Source organism: Carlito syrichta, unplaced genomic scaffold, assembly GCF_000164805.1.
Source record: "Carlito syrichta isolate Samal-C Ts95f unplaced genomic scaffold, Tarsius_syrichta-2.0.1 Scaffold313533, whole genome shotgun sequence".
In the NCBI taxonomy this organism is placed as follows: Eukaryota; Metazoa; Chordata; class Mammalia; order Primates; family Tarsiidae; genus Carlito; species Carlito syrichta.
Window position 1 is genome coordinate 305,863 of NW_007257629.1, and position 19,658 is coordinate 325,520.

The 19,658-nt window shown below is 49.7% G+C and overlaps 2 protein-coding genes across 2 annotated transcripts in view; one reads left to right on the plus strand and one right to left on the minus strand.

The window, feature by feature from the left end:
• The first annotated feature begins 15,114 nt into the window (after positions 1–15,114).
• MFAP4 (microfibril associated protein 4) lies at positions 15,115–17,673 on the plus strand. Its single transcript, XM_008070555.2, has 6 exons — positions 15,115–15,205; positions 15,479–15,557; positions 15,804–15,958; positions 16,439–16,535; positions 16,612–16,794; positions 17,165–17,673. Exons 1-6 carry the CDS (start codon positions 15,200–15,202, stop codon positions 17,410–17,412), a joined length of 768 nt encoding a protein of 255 aa, XP_008068746.1. The 5' UTR covers positions 15,115–15,199; the 3' UTR covers positions 17,413–17,673.
• A 665-nt stretch (positions 17,674–18,338) lies between these two features.
• MAPK7 (mitogen-activated protein kinase 7) overlaps positions 18,339–19,658 on the minus strand; it is a 5,172-nt gene continuing 3,852 nt past the window's right edge. Inside the window, exons 5-7 of the mRNA XM_021718810.1 lie at positions 19,402–19,658; positions 18,940–19,073; positions 18,339–18,799 (exon numbers count right to left, since the gene is read on the minus strand). The exon at positions 19,402–19,658 is cut by the window's right edge and continues 438 nt beyond it. Of these exons, the coding sequence (XP_021574485.1) occupies positions 18,646–18,799; positions 18,940–19,073; positions 19,402–19,658 (545 nt within the window). The 3' untranslated portion in view covers positions 18,339–18,645. The remainder of the gene's footprint in view (positions 18,800–18,939; positions 19,074–19,401) is intronic.

A 19,658-nucleotide genomic window follows, 5' to 3' on the forward strand; every position in this document is an offset into this window, starting at 1 on the left:
GAGCCCATCCATCCATTCATTCATTTATTCATCTGTCTTAGTTCATTTTGTGCTGCTGTAACAGAATAGCCAAGACTGGGTAATTTATAAAGAACAGAGATTTATTTCTCTCCGTTCTGCAAGCTAGGAAGTCCAAGGCCAAAGGACCCACATCTAGCAAGGGCCTTGTTGCTGCATCATCCCATGGCAGAAGGCAGAAGGGGAAGAGCACAGTGGAGGGGTTGGGGTGGGGGAGCTCATCCTTTTATCAGAAACTCACTCTTTTTTTTTTTTTTTGAGTTAGAGTCTCTATCGCCCAGGCTGGAGTGCAGTAGCACACTCACGGCAGCCTCAACCTGCTGGGCTCAGGCGATTCCTCCATCTCAGCCTTTCAAGTAGCCAGAACCACAGGTGTGTACTATCACGCCCGGCTAATTTTTTTGATTTATTTTAGAGACAAGATCTCACCATATTGCCTGGGCTGGTCTTAAACCCATGGGCTCAGGCGATCCTCTCACCTCAATCTCCCAAAGTGCTGGGATTATAAGTTTGAGCCACTGCACCCAGCCAGAAACCTATTCTTAAGATAATTAACCCACTCTCATGATAACAGTATTAATCTATTGATGAGGACAGAGCCGTTATGGCTTAATCACCTCTTAAAGGTCCCAGCTCTCAACCCCGTTGCATGGAGGATTATGCTTCCAACACATGAACTTTCGGGGACGAATTCACCATCCATTCATCTTCCACTCACCCATTCATCCATCTGCCATTCCACCAACCATCTAACCAAGCAGGCACTGATTATCTATCTATTTATCCATCAAGATAAATTCATTACCTACCTGTTTATGCATCTTCCCAATCACCCATGCACTCATAATCCATCCATTAATCTATCCATGTATCTACCATTCATTTCTTATATTCTTCTATCCATCCCTTCTCCAATCCACACATCTCTTCATACATGCACACATGCATGATTTCCTCCACCCATCCACGCCTTCCCCCTACACATCTTTTCATCCATCACTCTTTCACCCATCGACATGTCTACCCATTTAACATTCATTCTTATGCTTGCCATGTGTGCTTTCCATTCTTATACCATCCACGTACACATTCATCCATCTATTTGTGTTACAAACATTTATTGAGCACTATACACCAGGCATCATTTTAGGCCCTAGAAGTAGACTGATAAACCCTCAAGGTGCTTCCAGTCTACTGGGAGAGACAGAAAGGTCAACAGACATGTACTGGGTAATAAGCTCTCTGAGGAGGCAGAGTGAGGGAAGATACAGGAGAACCAAGTAAAGGCACTTTGGAAGGCTGCCTACATAAGCTACGTCAGAAGGATGAATATGAGGTTGCCAGGCAGAGGCATGGGAGGGATGGGAAAACAATTCTGGCAGAGAGATCAGCTCATACAATGACCCAGAAGTATAAGACAAACAACCTACCTGGAGTGTGGCTTGTGCACATTGGAGAAGTAAGAGTAATGGGACCAGTCACTTTGAGCTGATCGCAACATCAGTGGCTCCTGACATGTGAGCAGTGGTCAGGGAAGGCCCCCAGAAAGAGCAGCACTTACAGTGGATCACGGGAGAACAGGACAGGCAGGAAAGAGATGATGGGCGCTCCAGGCAGAGGGAAGTCATTTCCGGTTTGAGAAGTGTTTGGAGTATTAATAAATGAAGTACTGCCAAAACAGGGTTATAGATGCTGAAGAATATTTCAAAATTTACAATGAATGCCTTAAACAACGAGTCATTCATTTGGCAATGAAAGTCTAAGGTCTAAATTTGAAGCCCTTGGTACTGGCCTGTGCTAGCCCCTGTGTGAGTGTGCTGGGGCTGCCACATCAAAGCACCACAGCCTGGGTGGCTAAAACAACAGACACTTGTTTTCTCACAGTTCTGGAGGTTGGAAGCCCAAGATCAAGGTGTCAGCAGAGTTGGCATCTTCTAAGGCCTTTCTCCTTGGCTTGTAGATGATGGTCTTTCCTCTGCAAGTTTGTGCACTAATCTCCTCTTCTTGTATGAATGCCAGTCATATGGTATTAGGGGTCACCCTCATGACCTCATTTCAAACAATTTTCTCTTTAAAAAGGCCCCATCTCCAAATATAGTCACATTCTGACGTACTAAGAGTTAGGACTTCAGCATATGAATTTTATAACAGGTTGTAAGTGAACAAGTAGCATGTGAGTGTGGAAATGGTGAGGCAAGAGGCTTGGAGAGGCTGGAGAAGCCAGAAAGGTCCTGGTTGTCAGCTAAGATAACTGGACTCTGTCCCCTAAAAATAATAGGGTGTAAGCACAAGAATAGAATTTGCGATAGAACTTTTGAACCCTCACTCAGCACTTTCTGATGGTAAAGAAATCAGAAAGAAGAGACAGAAGCTGGAGGGAGGAGTCTGTGGGGAGTGGGGGGGAGGGGCAGGAGGCACCTGGAGACTGGACCCCTCCCCCATTAACCCTCACAGCCCCCTGAGGTGGGTGTTAGACATGCCTCCTCCCATTTGACAGAAAAGGAAACTGAGACTTGGAAAGGTAAAATCACTTCCCCACTCCCCCACATCAGTTCCTCAAATTGAAGCTTCAGTGGCTAAAACAGTCAGGCCTGGGGTGGCCCAACAAACATTTGCTGGATATATTGACAAAAGCAAGAAAGACAAAATTAAAATACTGTGGAGCCTGGGGTTCAGGGGATAGTGGGGTGGAAGGGAACAGACAGGAGGTAGGTGGCAGAGGCAGGGTTGAAGCAGGACATGCAAGTTGGGGGGCACTAACTGATGTGGGGGACAACCAGGGAGAGAGAAGGAGGTGGCCATCATCAAGCTGGAAGGTCCCTTAAGCCCCTGTTTGAAGGTTCTTGCTGGCTGGCAGGCCCTGGCTGCTGGCAGCCAACCTCCTCTCATGCATCATCTCCCACCCTGCAAATGAGAATCGAGACAAGGCTCCAGACTCCTCCCTTTTTCTGTGCCACCCCATTGCAACTGCCCATTAGGATCCTGGGTCTGAAGTATCCAGGCAGTCAGCCAAGAAACTGAGAGACGCAGCCAGCTGGCCCCTGTGGAGCAACCTTCCCCCTACAGCAACGCCCAGCTGGACCCAGGCCCCTGCACCCTCTGGAGTGAGAGGCAGCCCCTTGCTGCTGGTCTGATAGGCAGATGGCCAAACTGAATGGAGCTGGGGGCCGCTGCAGTCCAGGCGTCTGCATGTGGGTCTCCACAGGCCAGCTGGCCTACACCATCCTTTAACTCAGACCAGTAAGGTGGTGTGGAGTCCTTGGCAGCACCCAGGCTTTGGCACCAGACAGGCCTCGGTTCTGCCCTACTGGCTGGGTGGAGTCACTTCCCTCACTCAAGCTCAGTTTCCTCAGCAATAAAACTGCAGATATAATTATGCCTATGTGGAGTCACTGCAAAAAGCCTGGTGTGCAGTAGACGCTCAATAAATGCTTGCTCTTAATCAGCCTTGGAGGCAAGTCTGGGACACTTACCTCACCATGCCCAGATCTCCCCAGGTGCCAGCCCTGCCATGCCTTGGTTCTTAGGCCCCCCTCCCCAAGGCTGCACCTCTTTTCTTTGTCAAGGGAAAAGCTAAGAGATTCCACAGAAGAAGGGCCTTGGGCAGAGGAGGCCTGAAGACAGATGCCCAGCAGATACAGAAGCACAGTTTTTCATTAGTTTATTACCTTGTAATAATGATCACATATATTTACTGGGCTCCTACTAAATACTGAGTTCTTCATATAACGGAATCTCCAATCCCACCCATATTCTTCTGAGGGTGGAAATACTGGCTCTGTTTTACAGATAAGAAAAGTGAGGCTATCCACGTGACTCACAATCAAGCCTATCTAGCCTCTAGTCTCTCTGTCTCTCTCTCCCCCCCGACCCATAGCCAACTGCTCTCCCCCTCATAACCTTATAACCCAGGGCTGGGAAGAGCAAAGAGGTCACAGCAGCCATGTCCTCAGCGATCAATAATACAGTATGTTTGTTGACTAAATGAATGTGGAGTCACTGTGGAGTGAGGTTAGGCAACAGGAAATTAACAGCTGACCCCAGAGGTCAGGAAAGAGGGCGTCCAAAGGCTGAAATTTGCTTCTGCTTCCCGACAATGAGTCTGACGGCAGAAAGAACAGGGGCTCTCCACCCACATTAGGCGGCCCTGGACTGCTAGACTCTGACTGACAATCCAGCGCCAAAGAGGAGGGAGGTGGTCAGCCACAAGGCCTGAGCAGATTTGGAAGTGATCCACGGAGGCCAGGTCACCCCACCCCACCCACAGTGGCCACCAGGAACATATGATGGAGCCTGAGAATCCTCCAGCTACCATTTCCTCCCCAGCCTCTCACCAATCCATCCTCCACTTGGCAGCCTGCCCGATGTTTTAAAGATACAAATGAAACGTGTCCCTCCCAGGACAAGAGAGCCTGCTGGGCCGCTAGGAATCTAGCTGGTGGTTCCCAGGTACACATGCATGTAAAGATCGGTCTACATCACTGTATGCCAGTTATAACTCATTATAATTTTTTAAGGGATTTTCGCTTGCAGGAAGATGGAGTAGGTGTATTTTCCCCTGTATCTCCTGCTAAGTACAACTGAAAACACTGGACATCATGCATAAGACAAACATGAGAAGACTGAAAGGTAAAGAGAAGAAGGAGACGGGGCCAGGGACACCATAGTGACTCCCTTGGGCTTTCCTTTTGTCTCATTATCCAGACTGGGTACTGGAGGAGCCAGCAACCTCGAAACACCAATGGCCACTACAAACAAACTCCGACAAAAGCTTCTCTCTGTAGCCAGAGGACCAGGAAATGGGCGGCCTGGCAAGACAGAAAACTCTTAGACAATAAATGCCCTATTGCAGCCAAACGCCACAGGAAAGCCTGCAACCCCACCCCACTCATGTGCAAAGCCTGAATAGGGAGCCTAGGCCTCCCCCTCACAAGGCAGTAATGAGGGATCCTAACAGCTCCAGGGGGTGGTGTCAGAGAAGGCCAAGCAGGGAGGCACTTGCATCCCAGGAGTAACAAGCACTCTCCACCAGCCCACAGTGTTAGTGGAGACCATGTTGGGAGCTGAAACTTGTACCCTGGGCAACAGTAACAGGAAGGCCTCCCCTTGGGTGTCAACAGAATCAGAACAAGGACCCTAGACTTCTTCCCCCATCTGGCAGTACTAAGGCAGCGCCACTCCTTTCCCTGCCAGAAGGATGTCAGAGGAAGCCAGCTAAAACAGGTTTAAATAAGAACCAGGATTTCATAACATAATACAAAATGTTCAGGTTTCAACTGAAAAGTATTCATCGACTGGGCGCAGTGGCTCATGTCTATAATCCCAGCACTTTGGGAGGTGGAGACAAGAGGACTGCCTGAACTCAGGGGTTCGGGACCAGCCTGAGCAACATAGCAAGACCTCATCTCTACAATAACTCAAAAAATTAGCCGGACGTGGTGGCACATGCCTGTGGTTCCAGCTACTTGGAAGGCTGAGGTGGAAGGATCACCTGCTCAACAGGTCAAGGCTGCAGTGGCCGTAAGAATGCCACTGCACTCCAGCCTGAGTGACAGAGTGAGACTCAGACTCAAAAAAAAAAAAAAGAAAAACATTCATCATACCAAGAATCAAGATCTCAAACTGAATGACAAAGGACAGCTGATAGATGTCAACACTGAGATACAGAGATGTCAGAATTATCTGAAAAAGATTTTAAAGCAGTGGTGATAAAATGCTTCAATGAATAATTGCAAACACGCTTGAAACAAAAACAGAAAGCCTCAGCCAAAAAAAAAAAAAAAAGAAGCTAAAAAGAAGAACCAAATGGAAATTTTAGACCTGAAAAATACAATAACCAAAATGAACAGCTCTGTGGATGGGCTCAAGAGCAAAATGGAGGGGTCCAAGGGAACAATCAGTGAATTCAAAGACAAAGGAATAGAAATAACTGAATCTGACAACAGAAAAAAAAGACTGGGGAAAAAATTGAATGGAGGCTCATAGACCCAGAGAACTACTGTATAACAAAAGACCTAACATTTGTGTCACTGGAGTTCTTAGAGGAAAAAAGAAAAGGGCAGGACAAAAGGAAGTACTCAAAAGAATAATGGCTAAAAATTCCCCAAATTTGACAGGAGATATAAACCAACATATTCAAAAAGGTGAGCAAATTCCAAGCAGGGTAAGTCCAAAGAAATTTAGGGCAAAACATATCATAATTAAACTTAAAATGGATCAACAATCTAAATGTAAAATTATAAAATTTTTAGAAAAAAATAGAAGAAAATCTTTGGGACTCATGACTAGGCAAAATTTGTTACATATGACACTAAAAGTACAATCCATAAAAGGAAAAGTTGATAAATTAGACAATCAAAATTTAAAATGTTTGCTCTATGAAAGACTCACCCCGTTTTTTTGCTTGTTTGTTTGTTTGAGTTGGAGTCTCACTCTGTCACCCAGACTGGAGTGCAGTGGCTGCTCCCAGCCACCGCAGCCTCCCCTGCTGGGCTCCGGCGATCCTTCCGCCCCAGCCTTCTGAGTAGCCGGAATTACAGGCGCGTGCTAGCACACCCAGCTGATTTTTTGATTTTTTATTGTAGAGATGAGGTTTCACTGCCCAGGTGGGTCTCGAACCCGCGGGCTCAGGCAATCCACTCACCTCAGCCTCCCAAAGGCGTGGGATTACGAGCTGAGCCACCAAGCCTGGCTTAGACTGACCCTGTTAAGAGATTGAAAAGACAAGCTACAGAACGGGAGAAAATATTTGCAAACCACACAGCTGTCAAAGGATTAATATCTAGAATATATAAAGATCTCTCAAAACTCCAGCAGTAAAAAAGCAAACAGTCCAGTTAGAACACAGGCAAAAGACATAAACAGACATTTCATGGAAGAAGATATAAGAAGGACAAACACATGAAAAGATGACTAGCCATTAAAGAACTTAAATTAAAATCATGAGATATCATTATATACCTATGAGTATAGCTAAAATGAAAAATGATGATAATACAAAATACTAGCAAGGATGGGAAGCAACACTCATTGCCAGTGGGAATGCAAAATGGTGCAGCCACTTTGGAAGACAGTTTGGCAGGTTTTTACAAAACTAAACATACTTTTACCATATGATCCAACAATCATGTCCCTTGGTATTTACCCAAATGAGTTGAAAGCATATGTCTACACAAAAACCTGAACACAGAAGTTTATAGCAGCTTTATTCATAATTGTCAAAACTTAGAAGCAACCAAAATGTTCCTTAGTAAGTGAATGGATAAATAAACTGTGGTACATGAAGACAACTGAATATTATTCAGCACTAAAAAGAGCTGAGCTATCGAGCCATGAAAAGACATGGAAGAACCTTAAACACATACTGCTAAGTGATTAAAGAAGCCAGTCTGAAAGGCTACATGCAATACAATTCCAACTATATGACATCCTGGAAAAGACAAAACTATGGAGACAATAAAAAGATCAGTGGTGCCAGGGGTTTTTTGGGTTGGGGGGAAGGGATAAGTGGGCAGAGTACAAAGGGTTTTTAGGGCAGTAAAACTATTTTATATGATACTACATGTCATTATACATTTGTCAAAAGTCATAGAATGTAGAACACCAAGAGTGAATCCTAATTGTGAACGATGGACTTTGAGTGATAATGATGTGTCAATGTAGGCCCATCAATTGTAACAAATGTACCACTCTGATGGGGGCTATTGATAATGGGGAAGGGAGTGGGGAAAGGGGGTCTACAGGAAATCTTTTTACCTTCTACTCAATTTTTCAGTAAGCCTTAAACTGCTCTAAAAGCAAAGTCTATTTTTAAAAAGGAGCAGTTGTTGAACTTACAAAGGGTGATTTTTATAATATGTACATTATATCCCAATAAAGCCTTAAAAAAGGAACAACCAGAAAATAAAAATAATACGATAGCTATTTGAAATCAATTGAAGTGTTGGACATTTAGTGCTCCAGAAATTAAAACAGGGAGATTGAAAGTGTCAGAGAAAAGATAAGAAAAAAACAAAAGATCAGTTCAAGAGATCCAACATCTAACTAATACAATCATCAGAAAGAGAATAGAGAAGGTAGAGGAAAGAAATAGTCAAAGAAGAAGTACTATAAAAGAATTTCTCAGAACCAAGGAACACAAGCCTCCACTCACTGGTCAACACTAGGAAAGAGAAAAGACAACTCCAGCACTCATCAAACACAGATGATGGGACTGATGTTTTAAATAAAGAGCCTCTAGTACCCTGCTTTTTTTTTTTAACTATATACATGCATTCATTCGATTATTTAAAATAAAAATCTCTAATTGGCATATTACCTCTCCAGGTATGTAGCATCCACACACCAAAGCAAAATCAAGCCCCTAAATTACATACTCAATGTTCCCTAATCCCAAAGACCTTCAGGATCAAGTTCAAATGTTTTAGCTTGGCATTCAACGCCCTCCCCATCTCTAACCTGCCTCTTCTCTCGGCCAACCCAAGTTCCATCTTACCATCAACTTGCCCTCAACTATAAAATGAACTTGCCCTCAACTATATAATGAACTTGCCCCCAACTATAAAAAAGTGGGAAGATCCATTTTAAAAAATTGAACACAGGGGTAAAAAAAGGAGGGAGACACACCAAATCGCTCCTAACTTCTGCCATTTTAGAGAAAATAGAAGGTGTTCTCCACCACCAAAATTCAGCACGTGGCCTTAGGCCCAGTGTTCACCATCACCATCTCCATACTATAGCCTTCTCAGGATGCCCTAGCCCAACTATAGTGTTCCCCCCTTCCCTGCCTTATCTTTCACCGTACTTAGCATTTCACTTTACTTATCTTGTGTTTGTTTTTCCCTTCTAGCTCTAGGAGGGTTGAAGATTCTGTGTCTCATTCAGTGTTGCCTATACATGGTTAGAGTGCTTGGTATGTTGACAGTGCTTGCTAGGGGCTGAAATGTGTCCCACTCTAAATTCACATTGACACTGAAGCCCTGACATCCAGTACCTCAGAATATGACTGTATTTGGAGATAGAGCCTTTAAAGAGGTAATTTAGGTAAAATGAGGTCGGGGGGCTGAATCCCATCTGATCTCATATTCCACAGCACCCACTTGACCTCAACAGACACCACATCCAAGTCCTGCCAAATAATGACTGGACAGGGTCCTGCCTCCATGCCTCATCCCTCCAGCCCCAGACTCACACCCCAGTCTTTCAAATAGCCACTCTCATTTGGCTGCAGTAGCAGACTCGGGGAAGGGCCTCCCGGGTTTTGGCAGCTCAGCCAGTCTCTCCTTCTGGCAGACGACCGCATCTCTCTTGGAGTCCCTTGCTTGGCCTCAGTTGGTGTGACACACTCTCTCTCCTCCCCAGGTGCTCTCAGCTTTGATGAGTTTCCTTCAAAAACTCCCCTCCTCGGGTTTCTCTAGCTCAGGCTACAGGTAGGTTCATACTCAAGGGAGCAGTGTGGCCACCTACTAGCAAGACTACAGGGAGGTGTCTTCACCTGCAGAGAGAATGGGGATCTTGTCCGAAGCTTTTATCTAAGACAACAGAAAATGTTCCATTCCATAGGTTGCTGTGCATTTAGAGGAAACCAAAGTAAGACTGTAACTGCCCCCTTGAGATTTCAGTACCCCAGCATTTAGTGACCAAAGTAATGAAAATTTCTATCAGGTCCTTGCTTGCTTGCACATGTTAACTGCTTGCTTTTTGCCCAATATTCCTCCTTCCCACAGTATAATTATAAACTGTTGATGTACTCTTTGTCAAGCAAGAGGAGATAACTTCAGGGTTGCGAGAAAAGGTCTGCAGAAGGAATGAATGCCTTTAAGGACATTGCAACCAGCTGCTGATGCCCAGAGGTCTGGTTGCTCAAAGTGTTATCTGAGACTGAAGAAACACAGGCTTCTCCCCTCAGTTCCCTGAAATGCCCCCTCCCTCACTCCCTAGCTAAATAAAAATTCCCTGTTTTTGATTATGACTTGAAGCCAGGTGCAGTGGCTCATGCCTGAAATCCCAGCACTTTGGGAGGCAGAGGCGAGAGGATTGCCTGAGCCCAGGGGTTCGAGACCAGCCTGAGCAACCTGGCGAGACCTCGTCTGCACAAAAAAATCAAAAACAAAAATGCCAGGCATAGTGGTGCACACCTGTGGTTCCAGCTACTTGGAAGGCTGAGGTGAAAGGATCACCTGAGCCCAGCAGGTGGAGGCTATATTGGCCACGAGCATGCCTGCAGCACTCCAGCCTGGGCGACTGTGAGATTCTGACTCAAAAAAAAAAAAAGATGATTTTGGAGATCTTGCTCTATCATGTTCTCTCTTTGGTCAAACTGAATAAAACTTTTTCAGTCTCAAGCACTGGTGTCTCAGTGTCTGGCTTCAAATGTGCATCAGCTACACAAGTCTGAATTTGAGGTTCCACAACAAGACCTTGAATCAGTCAGGGTCATGGCAGGAAACAAAAGGTAGACTCGGCTGTTTGTTCTTTTTTTAAAAAAGAGAATTTAATGAAGAGTATGGACATTAAGGAAAACCACGTGGGGTGTTGAGGCATCCTGGGACCAGATGAAAGCCATTACTATCCCAGGCTGAGGGGTAAGGGGAAGAAACAGGGTTGCCAGAGCTAGTAAAGAGGGTTACGGCAGGAGCTGTAGTTACGAAGGGGGTAAAGGTAGGGGATGGAGGAAGCACAGCTATCGCCAAAACTGCAGTGCCCATCTGGACAGGAGCCAGGGAGAAATACCCCAACTTCTCTCTTTTCCCGTCTCCTGCTGGTACCTCCCATTAGCCAAATCCAGCCGGAAGCCAGGGGCCATGGAAACCCAGTGATGCCCTCCATACAGGCAATCCCCCGGGCACAGAGGAGAGAGGAACAGGGAGGGCAGAGAACAACCAGCACAGGCCTAATTCAGGGACAGGAGCCATCCTGCCTTGAGCAAATATCCTACCAAAATGCCTTCAGGAAATGCAGGGCATCATGAGAATTTGCCCATGTAATTTGACAATATTATGGTACAAATAACAATGAATATTATAGAGGCTATTTAGTGGAGTCTTTTTTTTTTAAGTGCCTTCATCCACTTCTGTCTCACACCAATTTTCTGTTTTGGAATGTGTGTGTGCTATAATCAGGGGCTCCTCTCTCCCCACATCAGTCCAGATCCTATCAAATCATACTCAATTAGGACAACTTGTGTAGCATTTAATAAAAGGACTATTTACTTAGGAGCGGGCAGAATACTGCCTCATACCTCTGGGCTGATAATATCAGAGCTGTCACTACCCCTAGACCTAAAGAGGCCAGAGGAGGAAGCCGTTGCCCAGGCTGACTTGGGGACTGTGTGAAGATGGCCACCCAACAGGACCCGAGACCTCTGGATGGGAACAAGGTCAACCAGCAGGGACCCTATACGGAGGGAATGAACATCCTGACTTCACTCTCCTCCCTTCCTCTAAAACCCACTGGGCTCCTCATTGGCTAGACCCAATCAGATGCCAGAGGATGAGGCTCGTCTCCAGGGCCCAGGGCAGGATGGAGAAAGGTGAAGAGGCAAATAAAAGGGTCTACCGCTCTCCTTGCCAAGGGGATGGTCAAAATGAGCCAAGCAAGGTCAGTGGGATGGTTGCTCCCCCTCCTGGAATCTGGCAGACAGACAAAGCCATAGACCTGTCCATTGAGCAACAGCATCCTGACAGACTGTCCCACCAAAGGACCACCTTCCAGAGCTTGGAGCAGCCTCAGCCTCCACCCATGCCAGTTCAGACTCCCAGCAAAGCCTCCCAACAAAGTCAGAGTTGGGGTCTCCTACAGGAAATGAAAGAATCCTGGCACAGACATCTTCGTGCATACGAGTCAGCTCTCTTTCAAAAAGATAACAGGCAGAACAAACTGATCTCCGGAGAGCTGAGAACCAAGCTCAGGGATTTGCAGTCCCAGCCTGAGCTTGTATCACCCAGCACTGCAATTGCCAAGTCATCAACAGCAGCCAGAGATCCTAGGAACCAGGAATGGATTATTCCTGCTCCTGCTTCTCAAATCATTATCTCCCAAAATGAAGCCCAGGACAGCCTATTGTATCAGTTAAACCAAGGTCATGTGCCTTCAACCAAATGCAAGGAAACCTGGGAATGGGAGCACCCAGCATTCCAGGTAGGAGAGGAACCCCCAAACATGGGAAGACGTTTCCCATGGGCAGCCAACAGATAACGTCTACTAATTAGATAATGTAACATTTTCAGTACATCAGAGTATTTCCTTCAAATAAAGATTACTGACTCTTGGCATGTACTGTCTCATTTCTATCCTAAACGAATGAAAATAATTTCCAACCCCATTCAGCAAACAGTGCCTACTTTGCCACACCTGCACACATTATCACAGAAATATATAAAACTAATTAGCAAAATATGATTGACACCTCATCCTAATTCTCTCTCTCCCTCTTCCCCTCCCTTTGCCCCCCCCCATACTTGACTTCGGACACATTTTATTATTTGTTTTGATGACTGATTTTTCATTATTTTCCTTTTTGTAGCCCTGTGCTAAAATTAGCTGGCATTTGGTGAAAGAAGAGATTAGGATTAGATTCAGCTGTGTGTAACAGGAAACAAAAACAACAGAGGCTTAAACTACATAGAAGTTCTTTCTCTTCCACATAAAAGGCCTGAAGAAGGGCAGTCCAGGGCTGCCCTTGGACCCACTCCACAATGTCATGAGAGTTTGCCAGCTCCCCCTCTGCCATCCCCCAGTGAAGCCTCACCTCCACTGATCAAGGTGTTGGCAGGAGCCTCAGCAGAACAGAGGGCAAGATGAAGACAGACTAGCCGCCTACTTTACAACACATCTGTGTGCATCTTATTGGCCAAAATTCAGATGTGAGACCTTACCTAGCTACAAGGAAGGGTGAACAATGAGCCCAGATAAACATCAGAATTTTACTACTCAGAACTAAGGGAAGAATGAATATTTAAGGGCAGCCAAGTATCTCTTCCATAGACAAAGATAAAAATTATGTTGAAGGCCGGGCTCGGTGACTCAGTCTGTGATCTCAGCACTTTGGGAGGCCGAGGTGAGTGGATTGTCTATGTCTTCAGGTTTGAGTCCAGCCCAGGCAACTTGGCGAGACCTCCTCTCTACAATAAATCAAAACTTAGCCAGGTGCGGCAGCGTGCACCTGTAGTTCCAGCTACTTGGAAGGCTGAGGTGGAAGGATCGCCGGAGCCCAGCAGGTCAATGCCAGGGTGGCCATGAGTGTGCCACTGCACTCCAGCCTGTCTGCACTCTCACAGGGTGAGACTCCCACTCAAAAAAAAAAAAATCAAACAAAAAAAAAATTGAAGACAACCCATCCATATGAGAGCAATCATGATGATGATGGTGGTGGTGATAATGATGATAATAGCTAAAACTTACTAAATAGTTACTAATTGTGGGCACTATTCAAGACACTTGATATGCATTACTTAATCCTTACCACACCCTTATGAAGTAGACACTAGCCTCATTTTACAAAGGAGAAAGCTGAGGCCCAGAGAGACCGGGCAACTTGTCCAAGGTCATCCAGCTAACAGATGGCAGAATCTAGATTGGAACTGAGGCAGCCTGGCTCAAGAAGCCCCAGGACAAGACACAGCTCTTACCAGCAATCACAGAACCTCATCAAGGAGGCCAGTGGGGCTCTTCCAAGGGGTATACACATGGACTCATGAGTGGAGGGAACAGACCTCGGCCAGAGAGCTGCCTCTTCACTCTGCCTCTGAGCACTTCATTCATTCATCCATTCAACAAATGTCCTTTCACAACACACACTACATTTGTAATCCACTGTCCAAAGCCTGTGCCTGCCACTCCTTGGGGCAGATACTGAACCCTAGCAGCCAGCACAAAGTACAGCACACCACAGTGCTCGAAAGATATTCATTCCATGAGTAAATGTATGTTTCAGGCCCACCCTGTGCCAGGCTCTGTGATGGGCGCTGAGTGAGCAGAGATGAAAGGCAGATCCTACCCACTGCCACTCATGGCCAAGAAGAGGAGGCAGACGGGTGGGCACAGTGCAAAGGTATGGGACCTCCATGGTGAGAAGTCTGGAACAGCTGGACTACAGCTTATGGGTCACAGTAATAAGGACGAGGTCCTCACGTTAGGCCAGAGCCAGATTTGAAACTCCTTTCATGTCCAAGGTGAAAACTGTAGCCTCAGCTCTGAGGCAACAGAGAGCCATGGAGGTAAGCAGAGTCACACAATTCTAGTGGCCATCTAGAACTCTTCTGGAGGTGTACCAAGGACAGAAGGAAGAGAGACCAGAAGCAGGGAGATTCAGATGGAGAGTCTGAGGGGGGCATGAGGGCCTAAGTGAGGGGTCTGGAAGCAGGGAGGAGGGGTGGAGTGAGGAGAAACAAAAGAGGCCCCATACCGGGTGTGTGTGAGCCAGACAGATGGGCCAGGGAACTGTGGGAGGGGAAAAGAGGGGGCCTGAGGTGGCCAGAGCCAGGGGGGGTTGGGAGGGGGGGCTGGAAAGGGGCCCTGGCTTGAGCTGGGGCAGACAGAGCAGTTGGACGGCGGCAGCCTTGTGCTCATGGCTCAGAAATGTCCCAGGCCTGCCAGGAGACTGCCTGGCCCTGCTGCTCCCGCCCCCCTCCCCCAGGCCCAGCCAGGCTCCCACATCAGGAGCTCTGAAGCTGTCTCCCCACCAGTCTTCTGCTCCCCCAGAGCAGGCCTCCGCTCCCCAGAACCCAGGCCTACCTACGCTCCCACTTTCCCCCTTAGCCCTCCCCATCAAGAGCTGATGAAACACTGGCCAGGGAAGGAGGAGGAGAGAATAAACAGACTTCTGCAGGGGGCCCATCAAGAGGCAGAGGGTGGGCTGGGGCCAGCTGGGGGTACCAGGGGATCCATGGGTCCAGTGGGGCGGATGGCGGAATGGGATCCAGGGAGCAGCTGGAGCCAGCAGGGAGTTAACGTCTGTAGTGCTTTGCCCAACAGGCCTAATGAGACACAGGTGGTCCCCTGGCCCCAGCCCCACCTCCCTGCCCGATAGTGTAAGCTGATGCTGGTTGTCTGGGGAGGGGAGAGGGGGGTTCTGCAGTTAAGGGGGCGTGGCTGGGGCGGCTGGCGGGGGCCCAGCACATAACTCTGGGCGGTTGCAGTCTGGGGCTGCAGACACCCAGCCGCCCTGAGCTGAACTGACAGCATGAAGGTACTGGGCTCAGGGTGGGGACTCATGGCACTGGGGGATGGAGCCCACTCCGTGGAAAGAGGCCATTTTCCAGAGGGGGGACTATGAAGGCACAGGAGCTCTCTTGAAACTCTTGAGCCATGAGGCTGTTGAGCTTGTCCCAGAGAGCGGGGTTACTCGGGAGGGGAGAAGGGACCAGAGGGCAGGAGAGGGATTCAGGCAGGGGGTGGTAGGCAGGGAGAACAGGGGGCCGCTGGGGCAAGGGCTGCACTGACCCAGGTCTTCCGTCACCAGCCCCTCCTGGTCCTGCCGCTGCTGCTGCTTCTCTCCACACCTCCCTGTGCCCCCCAAGCCTCCGGGATCCGGGGAGATGGTAAGCAGCCCCACACTCACAGAGGCAGCCTAGCCAACAGGCCGGCCTCAAGGCTGAGGCCCGGCTCTGCAGGACTGTTTCCTCCTCTGCAGAATGAGGCAGGTGGAAGACATGAGCTTCGTGCAAGCCGCTTGAAAAAAATCTTGTGGTTTATTGTGACTGAATCTCCGCCCCCAGGGACCGAGGCAAACTGTGGGGTGCTGAGGTGTCGGTGATGCCTTGGTCCTTCTCTCCTCATTGTCCCAGCTCTGGAGAGGTCTTGCCTTCAGCAGCCCCTAGACTGCGACGACATCTATGCCCAGGGCTACCAGGCAGATGGCGTGTACCTCATCTACCCCTCAGGCCCCAGCGTGCCCGTGCCCGTCTTCTGCGACATGACCACTGAGGGCGGGAAGTGGACGGTGAGTGGCAGGAGGGGACAGAGGTCAGACCTGGTTCTAGTCCTAGCTGTGTGGCCCTGGGCTTCACTTCTGTGAGCCTCCGTTTCTTCATCTTTAAAATAGGGATATTCCTAAGTGCTTGAGGTAGGTGAATGCACATAATCCGCACAATAGTCCTAGGAAGTAGGTACCTTTTCTAAGAGGAACTGAAGCCCAGAAAGTGATAGAACTTGTCTCAGGTCGTACGCAGTCAGGTACTCGAACTCAAGAATGCCCCTTTTAGCCTCTTTCCTGCCTCTCCTTGGGTGAAGAACCCGGGTGGGTACTCAGCAGTTGCTCTGTGGTGCCTGTATGCACTTGCTTTAGTCACCCCCCAACCCCCACTCAGTTCTTTAACAAACTGGCCACAGCATCCCAGGGTCCATGCCTGAGGTGGGCGGGGCAGGGATCTTGCCTTGCCCACTGGACTCCTGATGGTCCAGTCTCATCCTATCGCTCCAGGTTTTCCAGAAGAGGTTCAATGGCTCAGTGAGTTTCTTCCGGGGCTGGAACGACTACAAGCTGGGCTTCGGCCGTGCTGATGGGGAGTACTGGCTGGGTAAGGCAGGGCCAGGTGAGCCGAGGGGCTGCCCCAGGGCCAGCTCCCTGCTGATCAGCAGCTCCCTCCTCTGCAGGGCTGCAAAACCTGCACCTCCTGACGCTGAAGCAGAAATATGAGCTGCGAGTGGACCTGGAGGACTTTGAGAACAACACTGCCTACGCCAAATATGTCGACTTCTCCATCTCCCCCAATGCAGTCAGCGCGGAGGAGGATGGCTACACCCTATACGTGGCAGGCTTCGAGGACGGCGGGGCAGGTATCCCCTCTGTCAGGGAGAGAAGGCAGGGCTGGCGCTGGGGGGTCAGTCTCTGACCCCTTTTGGCCCCTCCTTCCACCCCCCTGGGATGGGAAGGGCCACAGCTGGCTCCAAACCAGCTTAAACCAGGCTGGGCCTCGGCCCTGGGGAGCAGCCGCCCTGGCCCTGCTCCAGGCAACCCTGTGGAGGAGCAGCTGTTTCTCTTCACTGCAGAAGCACATCTACCCAACATATGGCTCAGGGAGGGTGCCCCCATCCAGCCAAGCTGCCACATGGTGCCTCTCACAGTGTCGCTTTTCAGTCACCCTCTCCCTGCCAGCTCAGGGCTCAGCTCCCTGCTTCAGCAGCCCCATCCCTCTTGCTCTGCCAGGTGACTCCCTGTCTTACCACAGTGGCCAGAAGTTCTCCACCTTCGACCGGGACCAGGACCTCTTTGTGCAGAACTGTGCGGCCCTCTCCTCAGGAGCCTTCTGGTTCCGCAGCTGTCACTTTGCCAACCTCAACGGCTTCTATCTGGGTGGCTCCCACCTCTCCTATGCCAATGGCATCAACTGGGCCCAGTGGAAGGGCTTCTACTACTCCCTCAAGCGCACCGAGATGAAAATCCGCCGGGCCTAAGGGGCTGGCCCCATCAGGCCTCCTTCCTCCCCTGGTCACCTCAGATCTCCATGAGTGCTCCCTCTGCCACTCCCCCGCCCACACACACTTCAGGGCCCGATGCCTTGCTTCTTCTCCCTGATCACCAGCTTCTCACAGGGGCCCTGTGGCTCTCAGCCAAGGCTGAGCGCCATCACACACCCAGGGCATCTCTGAGTCGGGCCCTGCCCCCCTGCACCTGAGGCTACGCAGCCAGCAGCTCCCCGGGCCTTTGCCGAGAGGCACAGCTGTCGCATCCTGGACCTGGCTGGGGTCCACGAGACTGAGTTGCCTCCGCCCTGTTCCAATTGCCGAGAGCCAGGAGCCGCCCTCCCAGCTGCAGGCTTTGTGTTCCATCTTGCCCAGCTTCCTTACTGTGGGCCCGTCTGGGGCTAGACTGAGCAGTGCAGCCTGACGAGGGCCCAGAGTGTATCCCATACCACCTCAGCACTCCCTCTGGCTGCTCTCAGACTATATGTCCCATCTTTGTCCTCCCTCCCATCCACTCACTCCCCTCTGGTGAGCCCCATGAACCCCCCGCCCATCTCACTATCATACTCAGCTTCCCCTGCCTGCCCATCCCAGCCCTGAAGCTCAGTGTCAAAATGGTATTCACCACAGCTGCTGTACACCCTGCTGGAACAGCCACAGCCAAGGTAGGCATGCATACAAGGACCTCCAGCCCCCCAGCCCCCCCGGGGGTTGATTTGGCCATGTGAGGGGACAGAAGACAATCTCTGAGGCTGGGAGCGGGTAGGGAGTGGAGGTCTCAATAAACCTTCAGGACCTGTGTGAATTGGCTTCGTGCACACAAACACTATTTGTTTGGTTTCCAAATGTGGGTACCTGGCTCCTCCCTGCTTCCCTACTAATGGCGTCCTGCCCTCAACTCCAAAATTACACCTGGAGTCAGGCACTGTAGAGAACCTTGTATTTCACAGGCCTCAGTTTGATGACGAAGACTGTGTAATAACAACATTATAATAAAAATACAATACTGAAAAGGATCACTTGGGGGAGTCGCGGTCTCCCGATCCCGTCATGGCTCGGTGGTGGCTCAGGTGGCTGCTTAAGGCTGAAGGGTGGGTCTGAGATGAACCTGCAGAATGATCCAAGCTGAGCCTCACCTACCAGCCCAGGACTGAAGGCTTCAGGAATGCTCCCATGGGCCCTGAAGCTGAGTCTGCCCTGGCAGCAAGGCACAGACTGTGGACCTCAAGGGTCCTGGAGGTCGGGCAGGTCAGCCAGAAGCATCGGGGAGTCCATCTGGATCTCACGCTGCAGAGACTCAATGTCGGCAGGGTTCATGCCATGGCCCTCGAGCCAGTCAGCAAGCAGGGAGGCTGAGAGTGAGGCTGAGTCTGCCTGGCTGCAGGGGAAGGGAATCAGACAGAGTGGAGGGAAGAGTGCTGTAAACCTTAGGCTGGATGCTCACCCATCCCACAGGCGCACTCTTGCATTAGAAACCCCTCCCCACAGCCCCGTTCCAGCTCTGTCCAGCCACCTTACCCATCCTGTGGCCCATCAGCCACGCCCATGTCAAAAGATTGGTTTAAGAATTCCTCCAGATCAAAACCAACACCGTAGCCAGCTCCACTACCCTTTGGCGTGCCCGAGAACACAGGGGGCAAGGGGTCCTCCACCTGCAGGGGAGAATGGCAAGTTATAACACAGGTGCTGGCAAAGGCAGACTGAGGTCTACAGGACACCCTGCCCGGATGCTGCTGACTACTCCACCTGGATACCCAGGCATGCTAACACCACACTTGGCAATCACAGAGTGCTGGCTGAGGTCTATTTGTCTCTCCACAATCTCCTCATTGGCATTATACTCTTACTATAAACAAGGGGACGAGTTCCGAGAGAGAAAGCCTTTAGGTGCTTCGTCTTTATGGAACAAGGATGACTTTCCAAATCCATTTTCCTTGGACCCAGATCCAGGTGTCCCCATGGTCTGGGTCTCCCCCTCACCTGTGACTTGGACAGCTGCTGGGTCACCAGGTTGACATCAGGTGACTCTGATGTGGAAGGCTGAGGGGGCCCTCCAGGATCTGGAGGTGGTGGGCCAGATGGGAAGTAAGGCAGAACTCCTGAGGCGCTGGGGCCAGGCAACCCCGGGGGTGGCACAAGCGACTGGGGGGCCAGGAGGCTGGTGGGGGTGGCAGTCTGGAGTGGCACAGGAATGGGCCCAGGAGGGCCGTTAGGGTGGGGAGCAGGGCCAGGGGGTG